Raw genomic sequence first — 21,054 nt, 5'->3', positions numbered from 1 at the left:
CCCCCCCCCCTCTCTCTGCCACTCACAGGAGCACGTCAATCACAGCTATTCATTCTCCCCGCAGACAGCCCATTACCCATTCTTTTATCACGTTGATCATTCTGACAGCTCATCCCTCCGCCACTGACCACATCGCTTCACAGTCAGTGTGCCCGGTGAACTTGGTTCCTTTCTCTTGTCGAGATCTCTGTGCCCTTGCTACCCATGAAGCTAACAGGCCAACACATTTCTGTACAACCAAAAAATTACACTGGTGTACTCTACTCTTCCTGGGAAACAGGGTTTCAACCTGCAGGGTTGCCTGTACAGCTGAGAGTTCAAAGTGGAGGAAGACAGTTGCCCTCATCCTACCGGGTGTGGAGTACGCCAAGGCATGGGCTCCTGGGCTCCTGCACCAGTAGCTCCTGCATTGCCCCAGGAGCCAACAGCCTACTGGCGATACAGCTCTCTTCCCATCAGTGCCCGTAGTACACAGTGGCGCACGTATGATCTTAAAGCATCTCTGGCTCACACAGTGCACAGGCCATTAGCTTAATACTGCTTAATACCAGTGCAGATGGCCCAGCCGCTGTCCAAAACCGCGAGGGGAAGAGACGAACGTCGCGGAAAACGTTCTGCTTCCACACAGATTTGAACAAGAAGGTACAACTAATATAAAACAGATGCATTCCATTTTTACTCCACATTAATTAAATCAATTTCTTAAAGCATATTTTATTAATTCTACTAATTAAAATGTTCTCCTCCAATTTCGCACTGCACCATATTTGGGAGAAAAGAGATTTCATAAATCTTTTGGCAATTTTGAGACCAATTCAAAAAAAGAACAAAGTCACACAGCACTCCAGAACATCTACACAAGGAACTTGCGCCGCCAGGAATCGGAAGCTCGTCGGCACAGCTTGATATACATCCCCATGCAAACAGCAACAATGAAAGCTTGGGTGAAATTTCTGCGGCTGTTCGACTCGTCACACACTGATCGCAGAGGAGCCCTCTACAGCCACGCAGCGGGAGAGCGGGTTTCAGGACGCGGGCGGCTCGGAGGCGGGGTTGGAGCCGTTTCAGGTTTTCACTAATGAAGCGATATTTCACCGGCTATCTCTGCCTCTCGGCCCACACCGTGCTGGGCTGACGCGGCGGAGCCTCCTGAAAATGATGGATGGGGGGGGAGCCGGGCCTATCTGCTTGAAAGTAAACAAGCAGGGACTAAAAACAACTTGTTAAAACGGGGCACAGCCGCTGGAGTCAAGCAATCCAACTGCTTTCAGACCGCTGAAATTAAATGAGCATCTACCGTACACGGAACGCAACGCGGGAGGCATTGACACAATCCAGCGGTGAACAAGAGATATAAGGCGTGGTGAACTGAACGGTAAAGTTGGAGATCGGATCATATCGTGAGTGTGCACTTCTGTCGCAAAATAGGACCGCTCTGAACTGAATCGCTGTGTAATTACTACACAACTGGATACTGTCATACAACGTAAAGACATGCCTATACAACAGATGCTTATTGTTGCCTTGTACAATTAACCAAAGCTGAGCAGCTGAAATCTTCAAGCTATGGTGCACCGGTATCATCCATGATGAATTCTGTACATTTTATTCATTGGAGGAGTTTGCTTTATTCAAAAACACCAGTCTGTGTGACAAGTTCCCCAATGGCAAACTGTAATACAATTAGGCTGCCTTCAGCAATCTCACCAATGCACTCTTAATGATGAATTATTCACCATCTACTGCAAAGAGTATTGTGTTAACTACTCAAGACTGTAATTTCTCAAACAAGCTATGCTAATTTGATGTCAGTGAAAAGGCAGCAACCCTATTCACATCTCTGCTTTCATGCAGCATATAGTCTCATCTGATTAAAGCCAGCCTGAATTATAAAAACATCATGTGCCTTTCAACACAGACAGAAGTTCACAACCACCACCGTGTCTGAGACAAAACACAAAACGTTCCTCTTGGTGTGTTGCTGAATAACACAATCATTTGTTTTGGGGTGTGATTTACATACTGTATTAACACTTACATTACAATCTCCAGTAAATCTACTGGGGCCTGCATGCAGTCCGCTTCATACAAGTGGTGCGGGCAGAAGGTGTTTGACTTTTGCTTGATGCCCAAGGGCACAGGCAGTGACCTACAACCTAGTGCTTCTGCTCCCAGTCATCTGAACGCCCACTGCTTAAGCACACCCACCTCTACAAGCGAGTATATCAAGGTTTTATCTTTTTCCCAGGAATTATTATAAGCAGTAGTAGTAGCAGTAGCAGCAGTTGCAGCAGTAGTAGTAGCAGTAGCAGTGACAGCGGTCACATTAGTAATAGTAGTAGCAGCAGTCGTAGCAGTAGTAGTAGTAGCAGTAGCAGCAGTCGTAGCAGTAGCAGTAGTAGTAGTAGCAGTAGCAGCAGTCACAGTAGCGGTAGCAGTAGCAGTAGTAGTAGTAGTAGTATTAGTAGTAGCAACAGTCACAGTAGCAGTAGCAGTAGCAGTAGTAGTAGTAGTAGTAGCAGCAGTCACAGTAGCAGCAGCAGTAGCAGTAGTAGTAGTAGTAGCAGCAGCAGTAGTAGTAGTAGTAGTAGTTGTAGCAGCAGTCACAGTAGCAGTAGTAGTAGTAGCAGTAGCAGTAGCAGTAGTAGTAGTAGCAGTAGTAGTAGTAGCAGCAGTCACAGTAGTAGTAGTAGTAGTAGTAGCAGCAGCAGTAGCAGTAGTAGTAGTAGCAGCAGTCACAGTGGCGGTAGTAGTAGTAGTAGCAGCAGTCACAGTAGCAGTAGCAGTAGTAGCAGTAGTAGTAGTAACAGTAGCAGTAGCAGTAGCAGCAGTCGTAGCAGTAGCAGTAGTAGTAGTAGCAGTAGCAGCAGTCACAGTAGCGGTAGCAGTAGCAGTAGTAGTAGTAGTAGTAGTTGTAGCAGCAGTCACAGTAGCAGTAGTAGTAGTAGCAGTAGTAGTAGCAGTAGTAGTAGTAGTAGTAGTAGTAGTAGTAGTAGTAGTAGTAGCAGCAGTCACAGTAGTAGTAGTAGTAGTAGCAGCAGCAGTAGCAGTAGTAGTAGTAGCAGCAGTCACAGTGGCGGTAGTAGTAGTAGTAGTAGCAGCAGTCACAGTAGCAGTAGCAGTAGTAGCAGTAGTAGTAGTAACAGTAGCAGCAGCAGTAGCAGTAGTAGTAGTAGTAGTAGTTGTAGCAGCAGTCACAGTAGCAGTAGTAGTAGTAGCAGTAGTAGTAGCAGTAGTAGTAGTAGTAGTAGTAGTAGTAGCAGCAGTCACAGTAGTAGTAGTAGTAGTAGCAGCAGCAGTAGCAGTAGTAGTAGTAGCAGCAGTCACAGTGGCGGTAGTAGTAGTAGTAGTAGCAGCAGTCACAGTAGCAGTAGCAGTAGTAGCAGTAGTAGTAGTAACAGTAGCAGTAGCAGTAGCAGTAGTAGCAGCAGTCACAGTAGTAGTAGTAGTAGTAGTAGTAGTAGTAGTAGCAGCAGTCACAGTAGCGGTAGTAGTAGTAGTAGTAGTAGCAGCAGTAACAGCAGTAGTAGCAGTAGCAGTAGCAGTAGTAGCAGCAGTAGTAGTAGCAGTAACAGTAGCAGTAGCAGTAGTAGCAGTAGCAGTAGCAGGAGCATTGCTGCACGTTACTCTTCAGGGAATTTGTTGGGCACAACAGCAAAACATTCTCAGCATAACACCAGTTGTGTACATCGGTTGTAACAATGTTCTGTAGCCATGTTAATGCTGCTGCTGGCTGTGAAACAAGTTTAATAAAATTAATTTAAAAATTTAAAAAAACGCAATGGATCTTTACCTTGCCAGTATACCTTTAATAGGCGTCATTGAGGGAAAGAAAGCTGAGAAGTTTACCGTGTGTACATAAATCTGAGATGATATTCGGCACATTGTAACCTGGGTGAAGGTGAGAGCATGCTCAGCTTCCCATGACGGAATGCCTGTGGAAACCCCACAGATGTAGAATCAAACGGCTCTGAACGTCTATCACTCTCACACTGAATGGGGCTGCCCTTAACTGAATGGGTCCCAGTCAGCAAATGTACAGTTCTACAAGACTCTGACTCGATCTCTTTCTCTTTCCCTCTCCCACATCTTTTTGCCTCTCTTTGACTCTCTGTACTCCTCTTCTGGCATCTTTCCTCAGTTCTCTCCATCATTGTGCCCCTCTGCCCCACTCTCTTTCATGATCTGGTCTAGCATTGTTAGGGGAATAACTTGCACATACATTACGGTTCTTTAAGCACAGTAATTGCATTTTATGTATTCACTAAAAAATATCACACACCTTGCCACATGATTTTATACCTACATAATTCTGCTGTGTGTAATAATGTGCGAGTAATAAATATACTCACACATCCATAATGCCTCCTGTAGCCAGGAGGATTTTACAAAAAAATTACTGTGAGATCCAACACTGCCACCTAGTGGCAGTAACAGCTCATCAAACCCTCAGCAGGATTCAAACCCAAACATAAACCCCGAAGGATGGAAGAAAGCCCTTGAAATAAAATGCTTTTTAGAAGCGACTTCAACCAATTCATTGCCAGCAGCCACCCTGTAACATTTTCTGCTTACTGACTATATCAAAGCCAGGGATCAAACGGCTCACAGCTGCTGTCTGAAACCTGGGCTCCGGGTACCCCCTGGGGTCCTCCAACGACATCAAGGAGTCGCACACTCCTTAAACATAGTAATGCATATTAAATGAAAAGCTGCAGTACAACTAATATTAAATCATAGCACTGCCAATTACAGCTCCTGGCAATCCATATGGCTGAAAGGTAGAAATAGTAGTTAATGCAATTAAAAAAGTGTAGTGCTTCCATTAACACACTGTATATGGTAGTTCTAAAAGTTTGTGGGCTGAGCTGTATGATTTTGACTACACAACCGTGAGATGACATTAAGCACTTGTATCACAGAATCATGTTTGAAGGCCTCATTAAAAATTAGTTATAGGAGTTTTTTACGTTCTCACCAAGGGATACCCAACATGAAATAAAGGGTTGCGACCAGCGTAAGGGCGAAGAATTCAAGAACAGAAAAACAGTGACAAGAACAACGAAACTGACACTGCGTCAGTGGTCACCCTCCATTCCGCGGGTCCCTCCGAACCCCGAGGAGCGACCGCGCGAAACGTCGGCCCGCTCCAGTGACCGTACCGCGCTCCGGCCCTGACTGACGTCCCGCCGAACGGCGGTTTAATAACGCGGAGCGGGCAGCGCGACCGCAACGAGCCCAAGTCGCCTCTAAAACCGCTCCCGGTCGACAAGACGGCGGTAAATCTCAGGCCTCTCGGCGAGCCCAGCGTTCACGGTCGTTCCCGGGAGACTCCTCACCAGACATAATGACTGCTGTAAATCCACCGCCGTGGGTGACATTAGCCTCCCTCTGGCATCCCCAGTGCGAGGAGAACATCTGGATTCCAACTGCCCGCTCCTGCGCTTTTTACCGTTTAACCCTCTCAGAGGAGTAAGAGAGCTAAGACTGACTTAGGCCTACAAAACGTGATAGTGGTAGTCATAGAATCACACACATAAATGCACACATTTACACGCGCGCACGCATTCGCAAACCCACGCACGAACGCACACAGCATAGGAAGTTATCGTGCTTCTTATGAAAGAGAGGCACACATTCCTGTTTGTGGAAATGTCTAATACACTTTCACATAAATGTACGCTGTAGGCTACAAACTGCGTTTGATCAAATTATTTTTCAAGGATGTCCATCTGAGAAGTAGAACATTTCCCAGACATTTAAGAGACCTTGAGAACACCATCTACAGGCAAGCTAGTGACAGACGTTGTCCATTTCATTACAGCTTCCCCATGGTGTTTCTAATGATTTCCTGTAAAACACTTTAAGACTAAATCAATTCATTGACTCTTCTGCCACGCCCAGCAGTTAAGAGTTAGCTCACCTACTGCTGAGGAGGTTTATACCTCAGATAACGGACTCAGGGTCAGCTTACCCAGCCCTTACCCTAACCCCATCCATTATGAGGAGCAATGGTCCTGGGTCAGTACTTCAATCTGAATTACCCCATTAAACCAAACCAAACAGAAGCCAGCCTTTGGGAGACAGGGACTGAGGTACTTGCTATGTAATGCAGCATACAGTACAGCTTCCAGAACATGCCCCGGCCATCACGTGCTCACAGGAATTCCCCTAAAGCTGGTTCCCTGACGCGCCCCCAGCCCCCCACAGCCAGCCCCCAGTTTCAGGACACGCATCACCATAGCGCATTCTTTCTTTGCTTTGCCTGTTCTCTGGTTTGCGGGAAAAGCTTGCATTTGGTCTTCTGCAATTGCACACTGTACTCTGTCACAAAACATTCAGAATCCCCAATTTAATAATTACCAGCTGCAGTCCTCAGGATTCAAACACTCAACTCTCTGACTACAGACTCAGTTCCCTAACAATACCATACTGCAGTTCCAATAAAAAGTAAGTAGTGCTTATTGAACCTGAATAGGATGAGTAGAGAGAAGCCATACAGAGCGATCATTAGATTAGTGAGCATGGACAAGCACAGCAGAGCCAATGCTCTGTGTAGTTATGGGCGTAGGAGTTATAAACCTAAACTGGTGGAAAAACAGCTAAAAGTTTATAAAGTATCACATTTAATTCACTGTGTAACCCCTGGAAATACTCCATGCGACTTGAAATACAGTATAACCCTTCATCTCAGAAAACAAGGAGGAAAGGACATTATGAATCCCATAACCTTATTTGCACAGAACCATATTTTGGGATAATTACACTTGAGTAAAAGGAATATCTTCCATAACCACTAATGGAAGTGAACATAACCCTCAATTATATTTCACATCCTGTCTCTGAAGGCGTGGCATGGAACTCAACGCCACTCCACAACAGACACATTTTACACCCCAGACTCAACACCCCTCCACAACAGACGCATTTTTCACCCCAGACTCAACACCCCTCCACAACAGATGCATTTTACACCCCAAACTCAATGCCCCTCCACAACGGACACACTTTACACCCCAAACTCAACACCACCTCGCAACTGACGCATTTTACACCCCAGACTCAATGCCACTCTGCAACCGACGCATTTTACACCCCAGACTCAACACCACTCCACAACAGACACACTTTAAACCCCAAATTCAATGCAGAAACAGCCACCAGCTGACTGAGGTCAGAAGCGTCTGAAACGCTGAGGTCAGAAGTACCTGAAACACTGAGCATCACTGACGTCAGAAGCGTCTGAAACGCTGAACATCACTGAGGTCAGAAGCACCTGAAACGCTGAGCATCACTGAGGTCAGAAGCACCTGAAACGCTGAACATCACTGACGTCAGAAGTGTCTGAAACGCTGAACATCACTGAGGTCAGAAGCACCTGAAACGCTGAGCATCACTGAGGTCAGAAGCACCTGAAACGCTGAACATCACTGAGGTCAGAAGCACCTGAAACGCTGAACATCACTGAGGTCAGAAGCACCTGAAACGCCGAGCGTCACTGAGGTCAGAAGTGCCTGAAACACTGAGCATCACTGAGGTCAGAAGTGCCTGAAACACTGAGGTCAGAAGCACCTGAAACGCCGAGCGTCACTGAGGTCAGAAGCACCTGAAACGCTGAGCGTCACTGAGGTCAGAAGAGCCTGAAACACTGAGCATCACTGAGGTCAGAAGTGCCTGAAACACTGAGGTCAGAAGAGCCTGAAAAACTGAGCATCACTGACGTCAGAAGCACCTGAAACGCTGAGCATCACTGAGGTCAGAAGCGTCTGACCCTACTCCATGAACCAGTAGCAGTGTTGGTGTAGCTCTGGTCTAATCCCAGCAGCTTTAAACACGCCCTGGGCAGCACACCCACTGTCATAAAACCCTAAACCTGCCGCAGACACACATGGAAGCCAAGAGCTTCAGTAACAATGAAATAACACTTTTACGACATGTTAAAATGCACAACTCCACTGTTTTTGCAATTTATATATTTTCAACCCTTTAATTAGACTGGCCTCATTAAATTTCAACATTGCATATTTTTGTGCAGTCTGAAATGCTCCTGAGATCAAATTAAATAGTATAAATATTTATTTTGAGTACATTTCTTAATGTAATCTTGTTTGAGGGTGTGGGGGGGTGGGTAAAGTCCATAAAAAGTAGGAGGGAAAGGCTAAATCTGGAAAAATATAGGAAAATCTAACATGAGGACTGAGTTCCTGTGTGCTGTGGTGCCATTTATGTGTTTAAACAGTACTACACTAGGCTGCATTTGACATTTAGCTTTGCCGTGTGAGAGTGATTCCTCCATCACTCTCAGCCGGGACGGGAACATGTTCCACAGTTTCTCCTGTAGATGGCCTTCTCATCCTGAGTAAATGGTACAGAGTCATTCTCTCCCTCAAGCGCTGACCCCAAAGCAGTTTCAATTGCCCCCCCACCACCTCCCCCTTGGGATTAATCTCAAATCATGTTGGGGGCAGGATTATGATAGAAAATTGCATTTCTGTATTTGTTACAAAAAATAGTCTACTTTCAGGTCAAACTGTTTATTAAAAATCTAAATGGAAATCATATGAATTGTACAGTATACCTAGGTATATGTACTTTCATTTTACATTTATCTTATCTTTCCTTTTATTATACAAAAACTTTACAAAAAATATGTTTACATGCACTTTAGAGTGGCCCCAAGCAGAAAGCAATGTGCACGCGGGCACACAGTAAGATTAATGTCTACTCCACATCATCATTCTACCACATGTGGTTCCCCACTCCGTAACTGTGGTCACAATGTCGTTACACGGAAACAGTATATTGAAGCCATAAAATACAGCCAGGTCATTTTCGGTTAAATCGCTGTGGGTTTCCATTACCCTGCCTCTCTGTCGTCCTGTTACCAACCCGGACCCCAACCCTGTCATCCCCCCCCTCAACCCCCCCCCCCCGACCCCATCCCCACCCCTTTCCCCCAGCGCGCGTTCCGATTGGCCGAGGAGGGACTTTAAATTAATTAGAGGCGGGGTCTCTGGGGAGGCCAGTGTTTGCACTGCGGTGCGTGGGCAGGTGTGAAGGGGAGCCGGGGGGGATTTATAATCTCTTCATTACACGCTAAAGCCCCATTCGGGGCACTCGCTGTATCAAAGCCCCCGGGCAACCCCCCCATCCCCCCCACCCTAATGTGGGCACACGCAGGCTCTGGGGGATACAGCAGGTTTGCCGTTCGGTAATAAACGCCCCCCTCCCTCCTCCCCAGACGGACCTGGCGGAGCTGGGAAGCAGCGGCGGGTGATAAGGAGGGCCGCGGGCTCGCTGATTACAGGAGATTTTTGGCACGTTTGTGAACGGCGCCGCAGAAAGGGAGGCGCTGGGACACAAAGACGGGAGAGAGAGACCGAAGGAGTAAGAGAAAGAGAGAAAGAGAGAGAAGATGATGTAATCCTGTTAGAGTCTTTTTACGGCTGGTCACTGCCTTTGTTCTACCACAGAACAGCACTGTGCACAGGCAAAGCCACTGGCTGTTAAAGTAGCGCGGAGTAAGAGGAAGTGACATCACAGAATCAGTGACTGCGGTTGGAGGTACACCTGCTCCACCTGCAACTGTCAAACATCTAAAGGGCCGATTGTTGTAATAATGACCAATGACAAAACCATCAACATAATGAGCTTAACTGCATTATGTGCCAGCTATACAGTTAAGCCTCTATAATTGGCAAGCTACGCACCCTGGTTTGCTGTATGATCTGACATACCAAACAACACACTGTACATACATAGGTGACAGAAGTGATATTCCAGCCCTCAAATAAGAATAGTCAAAATGGAGTGAAGCAATTTAGAGAAATATCCAGAATAAATGCTAGAACATGCAGTTTATGTTCACAATGCTCTACCCTTTAATATTTAAATGTATGCATACATACTAAACAGCACTGTTCAATTATTAATCTTCACAATTGATATATTGTCTGATATGTGCTGGATCTTTTGATGTGTCTGGGAGAAAATAATCATTAGAGCAGAGCATTATGGTAAAAGAGCGATCGCTTACCCAGAGCAACTGTGTGCCTCTCACACACCTAGGGAATAGGCATATGGCAAATCACTAGAGCAGCCCATTTATCAATGCCATGAGAATGTAGTTCCCCAAACACACACACACACACACACATACACATGTATACACACACACACACACGTATACACACACACACACACACACACACACAGATACAGATACACACACAGACACACACACCCATACACACATTGAGGCAGACACACATGGAGACACACACACACGCATGCATACACACACACACACACACACACATTGAGGCACACACACACATACACAAACACACACACACACACACACATGGGCAGATAGGATTTAGTCCGGCCTGTCAGGAGACATCAGGCCCTGTGCGCACACAGTGCTGTTCTGGGACCTGTCACTCCTGCACTGCTGGGGCCTGATAAAGCCCCGCTCACAGACGTGGCACCTGTGGTCCACTGATACGCCACTCAGGACTGTCAGGGATCAGGGGATCAGATGTGACTGGGTGGCAGGAAGAGGCGGGGGCCAACCGCCTCATCGGTTCACCCCTACTACCATCACCCCATCACTTACTGCCTTTTTCCCATCCATGCTTCCTTTGATTATCCAAAAAATGAGTCCCAGAGCAGACCTTCACGGTGTGCCATTTTGCGGAGCCGTCACCGGTCCAATAAAAAAGTGTCAGTTAGGAGAGATGTGTGCTATCCCACAGGGCAGCTGACTGTTGGCCAGATTCCCCCACTTTCTCAGCTCCAGTCCCTTCTCTACCCGGACCCCTCCCCTGCTTTCTACCTGCGAGTAAAGCGAAAGACAACAAAGGATTGTGTAGATTGCGTGCCCTCTTCCATAAAAGTGCTGATCCACAAAAGCTTTATTTTCTTTTCTGTTTTTAATCGGCAAGCGAGCCGCGCTAACGAGCTGGCGGCCGGCACACAGAGCCGACGGCGCGTTGTTATTTCTCAGTCAAGGTCGTGAGGCGCGCAGGTAAAGAAAGCAAAGCGCGTCTCTCCGAGAGCAGCGAGCCTTTATTCCGCTGGGCTGTTTGGACAGCCGCTTCCAGCCCTCCTGTTTTTACACGGAAACTCCACGGACGACCGCGGCCGCCGCCCCCCACCCCCCTCCTCTCGGGCGTTACAAGTGGCCGGTTTTTTCGAACAGGAAACCCCGCATCCTGCCGGGGAGTTTTTCAAAGTGGCGTTTGAAAACACGGCTTCAGAGGGGCGACTCTTCAGAGCGGCGCGGGCCCTGAGGTTGATGTGGTTTTTTTCGGGGCGTGTGAAAGCTCCGGGCGGGGGGGAACCTACGCCGGCCGAGGTTTGGGCAAACACGGCCTGTGCTTGCGGGACAGAGGGCGGCCTCTGTTCTCCCGTTTCACGCTTCAGTCGACAAAACCACGGAAAAAAAAAACACTGCAGGCGTTGCTATCAAATACCTTCTGGGAAATTTAAAGGGATCACCTGGGGGCAGTGATTTGTGGGTGTTAAATTCTTCGAAGGGTAAAAACTACAGGGGAGGCCTGTTCTGGAGCAGGCACGAGTGGAACATTCCTCCGAAAACGCACACACGGCGTGGTCACATGACACAGACTGCCATACCCTGGCAACAGCCTCACTGTTGCTTGTTGTTATTGCAGTTTATTAGAAATGGGAATGAAACACAACGGAGGCTGTTACGAGCTTGTCCGCTCCTCACACAGCGAGGTGCCGGGTTGAGCAGGCCTCCCCGGGAGTTCATTAGCATCGGGCCTGTCGCTAATCAGTGGTCTGGTCCGTCCTTTGATCGGTTTATAGGGAGGGATACGGGGTTAGGGGAATTTAAGGGGCTGATATCATTCCTTCGTCTGTCCGTGTGACACAGAGCCAACACGATATCTAAAACACCGACATATTTCCCCCATCTACGCCTCGCGAATAAACTATTTTATCATTTTCTCTCAGTAACAAGATACAGACCTGAGGATAAATTAAAGGGGGAGATGGAGGGAGAGAGAGACGGAGAGAGAGAGTGCAAGAGAGGTCTTCCTTCAGAAGATCCATAAAAGAGAACACATTACGGGTATCAAGCCTGCTGTAAAATGGGTCTTTAAAAAGGGCTGGATCCAATCCTCCATTACCGAGGCTAGCCTTCACCCAGTAATAAAGAGCTGGCTGGATGCGTTTCCATCTGGAATAATCCATCTGCGGTGCTTCAACCACCCAGACCCCACAAATCTGAGCCCTGATGCACCAATGTTCCGAAATCCCATTTCTGCTCTCAGATTGGGTTAAATAAAGCTGGGTATAAAAGGCATGCTTTGGGCGGGGACGAGGACTAATATAGGGGGCAGCGGACAAACCCAAGGACGTGGACTTCAAAGGGTACCCCCCTCATACCAGCCCCCCCACCCCCCAATCTGGTTTTCGGGGTTTCTGTGCCAGAAGGGGGTGGGAGTTGCTCTGCCAGCACTTTGATAATTATCTCCCAGAAGCAGCATCAATTTTTCCCCTTTTTTATTAACTCCCACCATGGAGTACGAGTCCATAAGCTTTTCTGAGAGCGGCTCGGGAGAGTCGCCGTGGAGACTCCAGCAGGATAATCCCGCCGCACAATGGCCCCCCCTCTCACTCCCGCCCGCTCTTCCCCCTCTGTCTGGCACTGATAAGTCGTCCTTAAAGCCCCTACTCTGGGTGCTAATTAGCATGGACTCCACTCACAGGAGTCTGAGTGGCATCACCGCTGCAGAGGCAGGGGGCCCAGTGCCGTGTGTGTCTGACACGCTGCAGGCAGTGTGTGTTTGTGTGCGTCTGTGTCTCAGTACAGACAGTGTGTGTCTGCGTCTCAGTACAGACAGTGTGTGTCTGCGTCTCAGTACAGACAGTGTGTGTCTGCGTCTCAGTACAGACAGTGTGTCTGTATCTCAGTACAGACAGTGTGTGTCTGTGTCTCAGTACAGACAGTGTGTGTCTGCGTCTCAGTACAGACAGTGTGTGTCTGCGTCTCAGTACAGACAGTGTGTGTCTGCGTCTCAGTACAGACAGTGTCTGTATCTCAGTACAGACAGTGTGTGTCTGCATCTCAGTACAGACAGTGTGTGTCTGTGTCTCAGTACAGACAGTCTGTGTCTGTATCTCAGTACAGACAGTGTGTGTCTGTGTCTCAGTACAGACAGTGTGTGTCTGCATCTCAGTACAGACAGTGTGTGTCTGTGTCTCAGTACAGACAGTGTGTGTCTGTGTCTCAGTACAGACAGTGTGTGTCTGCGTCTCAGTACAGACAGTGTGTGTCTGCGTCTCAGTACAGACAGTGTGTCTGTATCTCAGTACAGACAGTGTGTGTCTGTGTCTCAGTACAGACAGTGTGTGTCTGCGTCTCAGTACAGACAGTGTGTGTCTGCGTCTCAGTACAGACAGTGTGTGTCTGCGTCTCAGTACAGACAGTGTCTGTATCTCAGTACAGACAGTGTGTGTCTGCATCTCAGTACAGACAGTGTGTGTCTGTGTCTCAGTACAGACAGTGTGTGTCTGTGTCTCAGTACAGACAGTCTGTGTCTGTATCTCAGTACAGACAGTCTGTGTCTGTATCTCAGTACAGACAGTGTGTGTCTGTGTCTCAGTACAGACAGTGTGTGTCTGCATCTCAGTACAGACAGTGTGTGTCTGTGTCTCAGTACAGACAGTGTGTGTCTGTGTCTCAGTACAGACAGTGTGTGTCTGTGTCTCAGTACAGACAGTGTGTGTCTGCGTCTCAGTACAGACAGTGTGTGTCTGCGTCTCAGTACAGACAGTGTGTGTCTGCGTCTCAGTACAGACAGTATGTGTCTGTCTCAGTACAGACAGTGTGTCTGCGTCTCAGTACAAACAGTGTGTCTGCGTCTCAGTACATTACATTACATTACATTATTGGCATTTGGCAGACGCTCTTATCCAGAGCAACGTACAGTTGATTAGACTAATCAGGAGACAATCCTACCTTGGAGCAATGCAGGGTTAAGGGCCTTGCTCAGGGGCCCAACGGCTCTGCAGATCTTATTGTGGCTACACTGGGGATCGAACCACCAACATTGGGTGTCCCAGTCATGTACCTTAACCACTACGCTACAGGCCGCCCTAGGAGGTACAGACAGTGTGTGTCTGTGTCTCAGTACAGACTGTGTATGTGTCTCAGTACAGTCAGTATGAGCATCTGTGCCTCAGTACAGACACTTATTTCTGTGTCTGAGTCTGTGTCTGGATGTGTTATGCGCATCTCAGAATGGCTGCCTTGCATACCCGGCTACCTCAGCTGTGTCAAATTCACATGAAACCACCAAACAACCAAACCAGTCTCTCCAAAACAATTAACACCAACTCCATCCAGAAACCACCAAACCAAACCTCTCCAAAACAATGTCAGCCGAAACACACAACATCTGCTTCTGGTCATCTCTCTCCCAAACAAAATGACTCCAAATTCACACCAGCTCCTTCCACAAACCGCTTGGCTTGCTGACTATTCTGGAAGCTAGCTGGGGAGATTCAGGTCATTTACCTTTATTTCTTGATTATCCTAAAACCTTTTTTACTCATTCTAAACAATAAACAAGCAAGAGAAAGAGATTAGCCAAGCCACTGGTCTTTATATGCTTTTCATGAAATAATTTGAGTTATTTTGTTATGTTTTTTGTGGTCCTGTTGTCGATGAGCTATTCCTCAATTGTAAGATCTTAAGACCTATGTGGTTTAAGGCAATCTTTGATATGAATGCCTAACTTGATGTGAAGAGTATGAGTGAAATGCAGCAGCATTTCAAACAGTTTAAAAACTGCTAGGGCAGCGCATGGACAGAAACAGGCTCAGGGTAATGATGGGTAAAAGACCCCCCGCGTCACCCCACTCAGGACCCCCCGCTGGCCTGCCTGGTCCTCACAATGCTGTCAGCCTGAACACCTCCACCCTGCCCCACCACACACCGCGTGGCTTAAGCCCTGCATGCCGAACACCCAGAGTCACCTGCGTGAGGAATTTGGGCCTCTCGCTGATGTGACCCGCAGGGGCCCCTCTGGGTCTAATGCTAATGCTAGCAGAGGCCCAGCTAACCGTCCGGTTCCCACGTGAGGGCTTTGGCTCTGCGGTCGGAGCGGGGCTGCGTCCGCGGCCGGATCGACTCCCGGTCTCACGCGGACGCGGTCAGCTGATCGACCCCCCCCAACCTCTCCCTCCACGTGGCCGGCTCCTGCTACCCCCGCCCCTCCCCGCTGCTCCTACAATGACGCTTTGTGTACACTCCGCCAATCAGCTTTTAGGGATCGCCGTCCTCCCGTTACTCAGCTCTGACACGACGGCGGTGACTTGGCGGGAGCCAATCGGCCATGCAGAAATAACCCTACAGTAAAAACCCTCGCCAAACGCCAGGCCCGCTTACAAACGCTAAACACTGATGTGTCCCAGCAAAGCGGGCAGTTCATATCCAGCTCCGATTAGACATACAGTACAAACCGGGATGTGGAATTCCAGTCCTTGGGGGGAGGGACTGTGCTCGGATGACCCAGATTAACTTGAAACGTTTATGTCGTTTTTCAGTAAACCGAAAGCAAACAATGGTTCAAATCCATCTGCGGAACGCGCTGAACGGGGTTAAGTGAGAGACCTTTCGAATCCTTCCGAGAAAAGGAGATGAAAAGGACGAGGACAAAGAGAGAAAGAGAGAGAGTGGAGAAAATAGAGAGAGAGAAGAAGAGAGGGAGAGAGAAACAGAAAAACAGAGGAAAGGGTACCATTGTTCCCTCGCTCTTGCTTCGTGCGACCTCTCTCTGCAGACGAGCCACGGCCAGCTTCTCCCTGGATCAGAGGGCGGAGAACAAGGGCAAGTGAGCAGCTTGTGACTTCCATCACCACGTCCCCACAAGGTCAGGACAACAAAACCAGACACGCCATGCAGCAGAGAGCCACACACACAGACACACATGCACACACACACACACACACAGTACATACACACAATCACCCACGCAGACAGCCTCTACACACAAACACGCACACGCACACACCGTACGTACACACAATAACCCACGCAGACAGCCTCTACACACACAAACGCACACACACACACACACACACATACACACACACACCGTACGTACACACAATCACCCACGCAGACAGCCTCTACACACAAACGCAGACACAGACGTACAGCACATGCATCATCTGCCCATCTGATGAAACACCTTAAGTATGTTCTCTTTGATGTGCTGACACAGACAGTGCTCTGTGCAGCTTCTTCCACTTTGTTGAGTGGCAGCCACTCGTAGGCACGCATACCTCTCATAGTCTGATGTCTGGAGGAAACAGAGCAGAATTAACACTGCGGTTTCACTCTCGCCCCGCTGTCTGCGCCGAACGGCTCAGCAGACTGACTTATGTCTCCGTTATCAGCATGAAATATGTGACGCTTCACGCTCAACCATAAACATTACACTCCAGGCTTTGTGCGAAATGGCAAAAATTTCCCCTTATGGAGTTCTTCTCACAGCATGAAGGGCAAAAACGGATGAACCCAACTGTTGAATCCCCGTTGAGCGGGATGTCATGACTGTCATGTCAGTAGGGAAATTTTTTAAAATAATATGAATGAAAAAGGAAAACAGACACACATGAAGGGACACAGGTATGTATAATGTGCGGTGCATAACCTACATTTGGCTGTTTATGTATTAAGCGCATGCATTATCCAATGAGCCGGTGCCAAGTCATGCACATGCTGCACGGGGAGCTATAAACAGAGTGGAGTGGAAACCGGGGTCAAAAACAGTGTGTGTGTGTGTGTGTGTGTGTGTGTGAGAGTGTGTGTCTGTGTATATGTGTGTGTGTGTGTTAGTGTGTGTCTGTGCCTGTGTGTGTGTGTGTGAGTGCGTAGTGTGTGTGTGTGTGTGAGTGTGAGTGTGTAGTGTGTGTGTGTGTGAGTGTGTGTATGTGTATATGTGTGTGCGTGTGTGAGTGTGTCTGTGCGTGTGTGTGTGTGTGTGTGAGTGTGTAGTGTGTGTGTGTGTGTATGTGTATGTGTATATGTGTGTGTGTGTGTGTGTGTGTGAGTGTGTGTCTGTGTGTCTGTGTGTCTGTGTGTGAGTGCGTAGCGTGTGTGTGTGTGAGTGAGTGTGTAGTGTGTGTGTGTGTGTGTATGTGTATATGTGTGTGTGTGTGTGAGTGTGTGTCTGTGCGTGCGTGTGTGTGTGTGTGTGTGTGTGTGTGTGTATGTGTGTATGTGTATATGTGTGTGTGAGTGTGAGTGTGAGTGTGACTGTGTGTGTGTGAGTGTGTGTCTGTGCATGTGTGTGTGTGTGTGTGTGTGTGTGAGTGTGTGTGTGTGTGTGTACGAGCGCAGCTGAATCTCTTGGCCTGTGACCCAGCACCTCGACTCCAGGGGGAAAAGACTCTAATGCACACACATTCCTGTCCACTTCAGTCAACCGCTTCCCGCTACCTTCGGCTGACTGCCTCTCGCAGAGCCGTAATCCGATTGGTCAAAGAGTCAACTTCGGTCAAAGACGTCTTTTCACATGTCCTAAATTGATATTCTAATTGTATTACTATAATCAGGTTGGGATACTGCCCTTACTTAAAGGGCATCTATGGCAGTGGTTTGAGAAGCCCTTTATCAGTGATTTACATTCACAAATATAATTTACTGTACAATTAATTGGAGGATGAAATTAATTAAAGGTTTTCTTTTAAATGACAGTCAAGCTTAGAGCACGCAGCGCTATTTTGGTCCAGATAATAGCCGCAATGCATTTGGTGGGATTATTCTTATCTTCACACTGAAAACAGCTTCGCCAGCTTAGAGGCAGAGAACTGCAATTCACTTTCTTCCGAGACAGAACATTAATTTAAAATGGCTGAAATGTAATGAGCTAAGCTTAACAGGGACTGCAATCAGCCAATGAAAACTGGCCATTTGACAACATAGTGGTTCAGCTAGTGAAAAATGCCAATTGGCAACTGCCACTTTAAATGTAAACCTAATGCTACATCCACTGAAAACGGCCATTTAGCAAATTAACATTATAGAAAAAGAAAAGCATACCATTTGGCAGCATTATAACAACCAATGTAAGAAATCAACAAATTCCCATAAAATATCACACGCTATGGGTGGAAAAATGAACAATCGGCAAAGCAACATGAAAAACGGCCACTTTGACAGCAGATTCTGAGAGCCTTTTTCTCACAAGCTCAGCCACGTCATGAAGGACCCACAGCAGCTGAGAACCAGCTGGGAAGCCGCGAAAGACCAAAGACACAAAAACCGCAAAAATACACACTCTGTGAACAGATGCGAGAGAGAGCCGGCTCACTCTAACAGCCTCACGCGTCCCGGTCTGTCCCACCTCTGGGTTTTCTCCGGGCCTGCGGAGACCTCTTCTCCAGACCCGGTCCATTACCGCCAGCTTTCAGCGCGCTTATGCGCAGACACGACCCAGAGAGGAGGGGACATGAAAGGAAACGTGGCTCACGCGCCAGAGAGAGTCATTGCCAAAAAGACATCATTTGACATTCTGTATAAAACATAATTATAGTAATTGGTACATATTTAACCGGCAGTCAAAACAGAGTTTCTCTGCAGCGCATTTAATTGTAACACCGAGTATCCGATTTCGGTTCCTCGCGGGGATCGGCAAATTGGTATGTTAATGGCGCAAATTTAAGTCTAGAAATAAGTTAGCGTCGCATGGTGCCTGAAGGGATGTATTGACTTTTTTTTTTTTCTTCGAAATTGGACTCCCGGAGTCTGGCTGTTTGATTAAATAAGGTTGCAATGCGGACGGAGCCTTTTCGCGTGACGGCAGGCCCGGAAAGGCTGGAGGGAAAAGGCTCCTAATCACGCTCAGGTTTCCTCCCAGACTGCGAGATCCGTTCGGGGTTTATCGCCACGTTCGGGCTGCGAAACAGACGTGGTGAAGGAGGCCGTGCTGTCGTTACATTACATTACATTACATTATTGGCATTTGGCAGACGCTCTTATGCAGAGCGACGTGCAGTTGATTAGACTAAGCAGGAGACAATCCTCCCCTGGAGCAATGCAGGGTCGAGGGCCTTGCTCAAGGGCCCAACGGCTGTGCGGACCTTATTGTGGCTACACCGGGATTAGAACCACCGACCTTTCGTGTCCCAGTCATTTACCTTAACCACTACGCTACAGGCCGCCTGTACTCACTGTCGTTACTTTCCCAGCGTGGCGTGTAATGAGCGGCCCCGCGTCCGTCCCCGGCTGCTCGGAGCCTGCTGCCGTGCGGATCGAAGGCTCGCCGGGGGGGGGGGGGGGGGGGGCTGTTATGATGCGCCGCTGATTAGCTGGAAGTGTCTGGGAGCCGTGCCGGAATTAAAGCAACACGCCAGCCCCGCCCTCTAATCAGCGCGAGGGGCCCGGCGCAAACAGCCGGCTGTGTGTGGTCACGTGACCGCCGCGCGCTGGAGGAGTCAGCAGTTAGGGGTGGTTAGGGGACCTCTGATTAGAGCTGGCTGCCTGTCTGAAGGCGGGGCCGCTGTGATTTCCTCGTTGCCTGGCGATGGGGGGGGGGGGGGGGGTTTCCCAGCATGGGATGATGTCGTTGGCTCCTCTACTGCAGACCCGCTTCACAGCTAGCTGGAAGAACCGGATTGCTACAGTATGTGCCTGTGCGTGTCTACGTGTGAGTGGATGTATATGTGCGGTTGAGTGTGCGTACAGGTGCCTGCGTGAATCTGTTAGTGCGTGTATATGTGTACGTGTGCACTTGCGTGTGTGTGAAGGCTCCCTTCCCCCCTCATTTCCATCTTGTTTCCTGGTGATTAGTGGAACTCGGCGGGTAAACTCGATTAGGCCAATCAAAACAATCAACAAATAAAGACTGGCATCTTGGTGGACTCCAGCTGTTCTCACTGGAGTGGAATGGCCTGGCAGCACCGAGGCCCGGAGCTGTGTGCCAGGGGAGGAGAACTGGTGGCTTGGGGCCACGCTTCAGTGGAGCGCCGCCCGCTAACCTCACCCTGATTCCCACGCCCGCGCCACGGAGGGCAGCCTGAAACGGGGCCACAGCAGAGAGCGCTCCACACTGAAGCCTTCAGCCAGCCCACATCCCTTAAAAAACACGGGTCTCTCTCTCACACAACACTGCTAGCAGAGAGCTCCACACTGAAGCCCTGCATCAGCTTCAGTCAGTCCACATCGCTTTAAACCCGGTCTCTCTCACACAACACTGCTCCAGCAGAGCTCCTCACTGAAGCTTTAAACCCGGTCTCCCTCACACAACACTGCTACAGCAGAGAGCTCCACACTGAAGCTTTAAACCCGGTCTCCCTCACACAACACTGCTACCGCAGAGCTCCACACTGAAGCTTTAAACCCGGTCTCTCTCACACAACACTGCTGTGTGTAGCTACACTGGGCCACTGCTCCATCTTTAATGTGACTGCAGCTGAGCTGGAACTGTTGCAGACACATGAGAAAATGAGACCCAGTTAAAGTCAGGGGTTACACTTTCACTGTAAGGGAACCACTGATATTCTTTAAAAAAATGCTAAGAGTCTCTTACATGTGATCTGCAAAAATTGCACTTACGACGACTACTGTCTTTTTGTTTAGAACAGCTCTTCATGCGTGTTTCGATAGTTAAGAATTTGCTGCTTTTGACTTGTGGAAGAACATACGCAAATTTAAGTCGCTTTGCATTAAAAGTGTCTGCCAAATGACAAGAAAATTTTAAAATGTAAATATTGTGGTGAAGTTTAACAGCTTAACTCCAAGCAGAGATATCTTGTTTTAATGTTATGGCAGGTAACAACTGGCAGCCGAAAAAGTGGAGAACACAGCTGGCAGGCACCCGTGCGCTCAACGCTCTCGGCTCACGCCCACAATGCCGGTCGTCTCCTCGTTTAATCTGAGATAATTATTAGTGAGTGCGCTCCTGGGCTCCTCTGCCTGCTGCCGCATTTGGGACACGTCCAAATCTGTCATCGAGCGAAAGAGGGAACTCAAATGACCCCTTCGTTTGCGACGAACAGCCTCTTCGGCAG

General features: G+C 48.4%; 1 protein-coding gene across 1 annotated transcript in view; it reads right to left on the bottom strand.

Moving 5' to 3' along the window:
- LOC133116889 (nck-associated protein 5-like) overlaps nucleotides 1-21,054 on the bottom strand; it is a 125,534-nt gene that overhangs the window by 95,224 nt on the left and 9,256 nt on the right. The window contains exon 2 of the mRNA XM_061226894.1: nucleotides 15,777-15,840. Coding sequence (XP_061082878.1) covers nucleotides 15,777-15,779 — 3 coding nt within the window. The 5' untranslated portion in view covers nucleotides 15,780-15,840. The remainder of the gene's footprint in view (nucleotides 1-15,776; nucleotides 15,841-21,054) is intronic.

Source organism: Conger conger, chromosome 17 (genome assembly GCF_963514075.1).
Source record: "Conger conger chromosome 17, fConCon1.1, whole genome shotgun sequence".
NCBI classification, from domain to species: domain Eukaryota; kingdom Metazoa; phylum Chordata; class Actinopteri; order Anguilliformes; family Congridae; genus Conger; species Conger conger.
Note: the sequence above shows the minus strand (reverse complement) of the source record. Positions and strands in the feature narration are given on the sequence as shown.